At 44.1% G+C, this 8001-nt stretch overlaps 1 protein-coding gene across 1 annotated transcript in view; it reads left to right on the forward strand.

The window, feature by feature from the left end:
• SLC5A5 (solute carrier family 5 member 5) overlaps positions 1 to 7372 on the forward strand; it is a 54681-nt gene extending 47309 nt beyond the window's left edge. Inside the window, exons 14-16 of the mRNA XM_069217817.1 lie at positions 5109 to 5212; positions 5882 to 5997; positions 6295 to 7372. Of these exons, the coding sequence (XP_069073918.1) occupies positions 5109 to 5212; positions 5882 to 5997; positions 6295 to 6513 (439 nt within the window). The 3' untranslated portion in view covers positions 6514 to 7372. The remainder of the gene's footprint in view (positions 1 to 5108; positions 5213 to 5881; positions 5998 to 6294) is intronic.
• Positions 7373 to 8001: the final 629 nt, after the last annotated feature.

An 8001-nucleotide genomic window follows, 5' to 3' on the forward strand; every position in this document is an offset into this window, starting at 1 on the left:
ATGGTAGTTGTTTTGAGGGATGCATTCTTTTTATTAGCACGTCCAGTGTTGAATTTACAGATGGATCCAAACGTTTGGCGGATGAGTTGTCCAATTCCCGTTCCTCGTTAATGTAACATTTGAATAACAAAAGATTCCTAATCAAAGGACATTGTAGAGAACCAGTGACTTTGTAAATAATTCTCATTTAGATTAAATGTTTGTAAATTCATTCTATCTGGATTTCCTGAAATTCTGGCATAGATTTAGATTTTGAGGATTAGAATCAAAACCCCCTAAATCTGTAACCTCCTGTCGCATAGGTTCTCATTACGGTAATGAGGCTACTGGATCTGAGAGACAGGATCACATGGATTGTGGGTACTAAGTATGTTTCCAAACCGCGTGACGCCTGTCGGCCTAATCCGGGTTCTCCGGCTAACTAGCAGCACCTCACCTCTGGCCGAGATGATTGTGGCAACCGGGCGCATGACAAGAAGGACTCTTCAGGGGAATCTTGGACGATCAGATCCCTTCCCTTTCTCTCAGTTACCAAAGGGCCTCATACAGGCAGAATATAGTTCAATAAGGATTTATTGAAATAACTGCATCTTAGATAAAAAGGCATGTATTGCAATAACTAGGATGATAAAACACAATAAAAACAAGCAGGTGACAAACAGAGTAAAACACAGGAACAGTCCATATATTTCTCCTACCTACACTATGTCTGAGCACAGCGTAACAAGCCTAATCTGGCCTTCGGGTTCCCCCTGGGAGTACATCATCCCTCATACCTGGAGTAAGAAGCCTGTAGTCTAGAGAGACACCGTTCCCATGTGGATCAGGGGTCCGGCCGTCTAAGCAAGCAGCTGCAGCGAAGCAGTCAGCAATCAGCGTACAGTCATGGTCATCTGGCTGGAATCTCCCTCTAACGTGTCTGGGACAAAGGGGTGTTTTTATAATAAAACAGCTGACATTCTAAGGAATAGTCCCCACGTATGAGTGTGTGTTTTCTGTGAATGTTCGAGACACAGCATACCACGTTTGTCTGCAACCCTATCTGACTGTAGCCTTGGAGAAAGCACAAAGTGAAATAAATGTCCTACTAAGAACGTGATGCTCTCCTAGGCAAAAGTACAATGAGATAAAGAAAATAAAAGCATCGCAAATGTGATTATTGCTAGAAAAATAAATCAGTACTGAATAAAATGTAACAGGGTTAAAGTGTAGAGCGGCAGGCCTAGTTAGCGTAAACCAATGTGTCTAAAACATGGCTAAAATAGTTATATAACACTTCTCGAGCTGTGTCTTGATCAGAGATATGTGGAGTTGAGGCTGGTTTGATAACACATCGATATATCATGTTAGTGCACTCCTAGGGACGAATCTGAAATTCCAAGTTGGCGAATTTGATTTTCAAATACTTTTTATTGTACAATTACATAGACAGCTATTCATTTTGGAAATACCCTTGGAATGGTCCTAATATGTTTCTGAAACCCATATTTGGTGGGATATTGCTTTGTGATTAAGTCACTAAAAGCCACATGACAAGTTCATGGATTTGGAGGGCTGCCTTATTTCCAAACACAGCATGTACTATAATGATCTTGCGAAGGACAAACACATTTTAAAGTTTGCTTGCAAAGTTTACAAAGTCTGCAGTTCATGAAGACTGAAAACCTTGCTGACGTTGCAGAAGAATTTTCCCACAAGACCTTACTCTGCGAGACTTCTCCTGCTAACCACATCACAAAATCTAGTTTTACTTGATTTTCCCCAACAATTTTGTTTTAAACCTGTGCAACGTTCTTAGCACCCAAGCTTGAAAAGTATTTATAACAGTTTGACAACACTGCAGAGTAAATTGGAAGAGCGCTATTTGTGATGCGTTCAATGGGCAACCCTAAAGGGCGGCTGGGCTGTATAAGTAATGTGTGATTGATGTTTTTCGATAGACCTCAATTTGCCATATGGGAGACCGTACATGTGCTAGAAGTTTCTGAACCCATGCTGGCATTTTTTGTTGCATGTCTGACATTTCACCACACTGTACATTTTACAACTTGATTTACAGAGCTCCCTCCTCTTCAAAGAAAATGTCAAAAATGAATATGTCATAGTACAAGCTTAAAAGAATTATCTGATATTACGTAACAGGCCTAGCCAGTCTCGTGTATTCTATGGCTTGTCAGGAAGGGAATGATTACAACACACAGGTTGGCCAAAAATCAACAAGTTTCTCTAGCCGATGGAGCACACGCTATTGCGTAAAGCTGTGCCGCAGCATGTGATGCTGACTGCAGTCAAACAATCATGTGAATCATTCAATCTGGGATTCTTGAGCCAAACCATGAACACTGACGGCTTCGAAGCTCAACTTTCACTGAATGGCAGGTCACTTGGATACACCATGCACACCGACCTCATACTCAAGGCACACACTGCCGAAAAAGATCAACAACACTGTTTGTTCCAGAAAAGGACTTCAGGACTGCTGTTCAAGCCCCCGTATTCTTACATCTCAGGGGTAGTCCTGGGTTGCTCCAAGGCCTCCCAGGCACCACCTGGCGATCCTTAAGAGAATCCTACATGCCACTCTCATCCACGGCCTGAAGAAATATGATCACATCACCCCACCCTGATGGTGCAGGTCGCCCTTCCTTGCTGACCTGCACCATCATCAAATCCAAGTGCATCGTTTACCAAGTCATCGCGGCCAGCATTCTTGCTTATCTTGGAGACAAGCTCACCACGTCTAGTGGTCTGTGGCACAGCCGCAGCAAGGACGCCATCAGACCGCAGACTAAAGACAGCAAGGATTCTCCTTCTATGCACCCAAGATCAACATTATCTATCAGGACCCTCCCAAAGCTGTTCCAATGTAGGAAGGAACTGAAGATGCACCTTTCAAAGAACACCACATCACAATTCATTTACAGCCCACAAAACGGCTACCTCGCCTATCACTTGTGAGCTTTACGCTTGCTTTCACCCTGCACAGTGCTGCGTCGTCTTTTGGCTCGGCTGAAGCTATAAACATACCACATACGTACATACGTTCAAGTAGCCGCTAGTCACCTGCAATCGTTCATATTGAAAGGTAAACTTAAGTGTGCATTTCCTGCAATGTTCTTTGTTGGAAGTGTCAGAACAGAACTGTCCAGAATGATTTTCTAGGGAATTCTGTGCTCTCCCCCATTGGCCAAATTGTATCCTAAGGAAAGCGTTACATTATATGCAGGTTTAATGGTACTCAATTACGCTGGGTTGCGTAAAAGCATAACTTCGAGCAACAAGCGTAACATGAAATTATTTTGATTTTACGTCAGCGTAAAGGAAATTTCCCCCAGGACTCTCGCGAGTGTGATCACAGCTCTGACTGTGAATTAACGCATAGTCACAGTCAAAGCTCAAGTCACAGTCAAAACTCAGGAATAATGGTTCCTACCTGGCTTGCAGTTTGGTACCGTGACGGAGCCCTTGCTGCTCCCTGGGGTCAGAGGGCAGCAACAGGATCAGGAAGTAAACAAGACTCCAGGGGCAATGTTCCTCTCTGTAAATGCACGCCTTTCCTCCAGCCCCATAAACAGGAGGGTGCGGAGAGGCAAACAGCGGGATGGCGGGGATGTGACCTTCAATGCGCTCATGATGTCATTTCCTGTACCTCTACCATTCACCATCCGTGAGTTCGGTTTGAAGAGTGGGTAAAGATCGTCTAATTCTTGGAACCCATTTTTTTTCGGTTGGGAGGATTTGGATGATTTAAGGGAGTAAATGAGGGCAGTCGCCACTTATTAAGTGGTCTGCGGATATCTTTGTTTCCTAAGTGCACAGTAGTTTTTTTTTTTTTACTTTACGGCTCAAATTAACTCATATTTCCATATACTAATCCACCACTAATCCTTTCGGGGTTCTGCAGTAGCGTGCTACATGCCGAAAAGCGATGCCTTGTCAGGGGTAGTAACTGCTATTTAAATACAATTACTTTATACTGGACAGTGATTTTTACTAGGTTCATCTTTTTTTCATGCATGGGAAGCACTTGGGCCATTTCTGCGTAGTTGTTGAACAGTAGCGATATAGGTGCTGTAGAATCAGTACTTAATGTTACTATTTATTTTCCTAAAGATAAAGTTTCTCACAAAAAAACAAAGGGTATTTTTATATGAATTAAAAGTAAAATTTGCAGGGAGCAAGTATATCAAGGCTATATTTCAAAACATTGCAATCAAAACAGAAATTGTATAGGTTTGTTTTAAAAAAAAAAAATTGTAAAATCACTTCCTCTTTTCTAACGTGTAACAATATTATGTGAGACATAGATTTTATGCATGAATTCACGAATACAAAATTGTGTGATATCGTGGATTCAAATTCTTACTAGACAGTTTTGATTCAGGGAGCTTACCTTTGATACTAAGATAATTTAACGCCAGGCTGTACTTTGGGATCTATTCTTATTCGCTTAGAGATCGCTCTTCTTGGTCACATCTGCGTGACTGTCAGCGAGAGAGGCATATATCTGGATATCGTCAGCTCATGTGCGAAACCACTACTGCAATAGTTTAGGACACTGTGTAACAAAATAAAGAAGTTAGGCGTAAAAATGTTGCTTAGTTCAGATTATAATTTTTTCCTTTATTAGGAAAACTGCATTTCTGTGACATTTAATCCAGTAGTTATTCACTTATATTTTGCCAGAGAACTAAGCATGCTTCAACAGCATTAGTTGTATATACTACTTTCAGCTTAAAACAAAACAAAATTAATATTTCCCCACATCAGAGCATATTATTTTAAAAAAGCATCACATGCACAAAATCCAAACCAAAGCATCACAAAAAAATTATTTGGTATGTTTGATGTTCTTGTCCAGGTGCACTTGTAACCAGTTACTTCCCTTTTGGATTAATGTTGAATTTATACTCCCAATTCAAGATGTCCGCCTAGATTTTACGTCTGAGCAACTACTGCCATGAGTGCTTATCTAGTGGGTGAAATTCCAGGCAGAAATCTTGTAAAGAACACAACCTTTCTCCATCAGTGTCCTTTTACAGAACTCCCGTAATGTTACCGCTTTGTGATGTCACTTCCTGAACTTAAAGTTGCTGCTTCTTTTTCAGGCCAGCTATTGCAGATGACTTCTATGCCTTGTCGTACCTGTACTACGGAGCCATCGGAACAGTAACCACGGTCGTAGTTGGAGTACTGATCAGCTACTTAACAGGTAAAACCATCAGATGGGGCAGTGGACAAATTCACCTGGCAAGTAGGACTAGAGGATGAGAACTATTGCGACAACGTCTTACACTTACATACCGCTTACCCTGAATCACCCAGGCTGGCAGAGTTTCTCTCAGTATAAGTATGCAAATAAATATATATATATATATATATATATATATATATATATATATATATATATATATATATATATATATATATATACATACACACACACACACATATATATTTGTAGAAACATTCAGCCTGCCCCTTCCTCCACTGTAGCATACCACACAGGGTAATAGGTCAGCTCACTTCAGTCATTGGCTGACTTCCCTGAGAATGGCTGCATTCTGCTCTTTCACAAAAGGCACATCCTCACACCAAGTCTACACATCAGATAGGAAAACGAACGGACTTCAGGGAACGCGCTGTCAGTACGGCTGGCGGTCTGAGGCCTTTTTCACCAGCACTTGAGCGCCACAGCGGATGCTCCAACTGCTGCGAATACTACAATTCCCAGATTGGTGCTAATTTTTGACACCTGTCCCGTTACTGTCAAGTTTGAAATGATCCCCACAGTGGTAAATGTCACACACTTGCAGGAATATATGGAAACCCACTGAACTCATTATTGTGTCCTAACATGAATATTGTGTTGTGGTTCCAGGTCCAACGAAGAGGCACGAGATTGCTCACGGGCTGCTGTGGTGGGACCTCATGGAGCCAGAAGCACCTGGTCCACCTGAGGACAAGAATAACGCATTGGAAGAGAAAATCAATTCAGTAAGCATTAGGTTCAGGTGTGTCTGGGGCAAAGGGGACCTTGCAGGAGAAGATGGGCTATAGCAGGGAGAGACGCAAAAGATGGGATCTAAGTTCAACTTAGTCGTGGTTTGCAAATGTCTTTGTGAACTGCGCCCAGGGCTTCCATGCATGTCCACTGTGATTACAACAATTGCCACCACTCCCAGTCCTTGCAGCCATGACATGTGAAGGTGTTTGCAATAGGGTTTTGTAGGACTAGTCACCTTTGGCCATACAAGCTTTGAATTATGATCTTTCTCTCCATCCTGTTCACAGGACGGTGCTGATTCCAGCTCCTACAGGAAACCTTCAGCTGCTTCAATGTTCCTGCTGACCAGCGAGAAGGAGTTGGATGTGATCAACCCCTTAGTTGTGAAAGACAAAAGCGAAAGTGCTGTGGCCAATGGGGGACCACAGGAGTGGGACATGGACTGGATCTCCAGGCCCACGCAGAAAGATGTCAACCTCCACCTTCCCAAGGAATCCAATATATAGTGCTGGCCGTGCGCTATCCGGGAGCTCGGCGAGTACAAACCCTTCGGCAGGGCCATCACTAAAAGCTCTAAAAGGAAAACAGAAAATACAAAATGAGCACTACTGCTGTTGTTTTGACCTGTCCTTTGGATATCAGCTCCCCACCCACCTTGGAGCTCCAATCACAATGTATATTTTTTGTACATATAATTTAGTAAAAGTGTATCTCCTCCTCCTAGAGGAGGGGATTTCTGATCCGAGATCATCCTAAAGACATCGTCACACAGCCCCAAAGTTTATTGTCAAATCTGTCTAAGAAAAATTGAGACTCTTCACCCAGGGTCAAGCACTGTTGTTGCCTTAGAGAGGCCAAGACTAATTTAACCTTGGTGGAAACTCTACTCCAAGGTGCTAGTAGCTTTGCTTGTAGAAGGGCACATGTCAATGTTTCAGTGGATCCTGTTCCATTTGTAAGCTACTTTGCTGCTGTATTGCACATGCTGTATGAGAAAACAGACTCAATCGCCCTTACAAGAAGGTTTTCGTAATTCTGATGCAACTGGAATGATCAATTCTGCAGCATAAGCTAATTTAGAGGTTCAATATTATTGGGGAATTACAATAGCAAGGATGTATGTTTTTGCACCACTTTCTGTATGATTTTCCCACATTAACAATGTTATTCCACCAGGTTCTACTGTTGAAATGATTCCACATTTCTTGCAACACCATTTCAGGAGTAAACTCCTGTTTCCCATCAAATTTTACGGTCTAATAATGAGGGACTGAGGGCCATATGTACGAACACATTTTCCCATAGACATAGAGGCGGTCATTCTGACCTTGGCGGACGGCGGAGGCCGTCCGCCAAGGTACCGCCGTCAGAACACCGCACTGCGGTCGAAAGACCGCGGCGGTGATTCTGACATTTGCCCTGGGCTGGCGGGCGGCCGCCAAAAGGCCGCCCGCCAGCCCAGGGCAAATCAACCTTCCCACTAGGATGCCGGCTCTGAATTGAGCCGGCGGAGTGGGAAGGTGCGACGGGGGCAGTTGCACCCGTCGCGTATTTCAGTGTCTGCAAAGCAGACACTGAAATACTTTGCGGGCCCTCTTACGGGGGCCCCTGCAGTGCCCATGCCATTGGCATGGGCACTGCAGGGGCCCCCAGGGGCCCCGCGGCACCCCCTACCGCCATCCTGTTCATGGCGGGAGAGCCGCCATGAACAGGATGGCGGTAGGGGGTGTCTGAATCCCCATGGCGGCGGAGCGCGCTCCGCCGCCATGGAGGATTCAGACGGGCAGCGGAAAGTCGGCGGTACCCCGCCGGCTTTCCGCTTCTGGCCGCGGCTGTACCGCCGCGGTCAGAATGCCCGGCGGAGCACCGCCAGCCTGTTGGCGGTGCTACCGCCGACCTCCGCCCTGGCGGTAATTACCGCCAGGGTGAGAATCAGGGCCAGAATGTGTAAAACCCTTTGATACATCTGGCCCTAAGTCTGTAAAAACAGACTT

This window comes from Pleurodeles waltl, chromosome 12 (genome assembly GCF_031143425.1).
Source record: "Pleurodeles waltl isolate 20211129_DDA chromosome 12, aPleWal1.hap1.20221129, whole genome shotgun sequence".
In the NCBI taxonomy this organism is placed as follows: Eukaryota; Metazoa; Chordata; class Amphibia; order Caudata; family Salamandridae; genus Pleurodeles; species Pleurodeles waltl.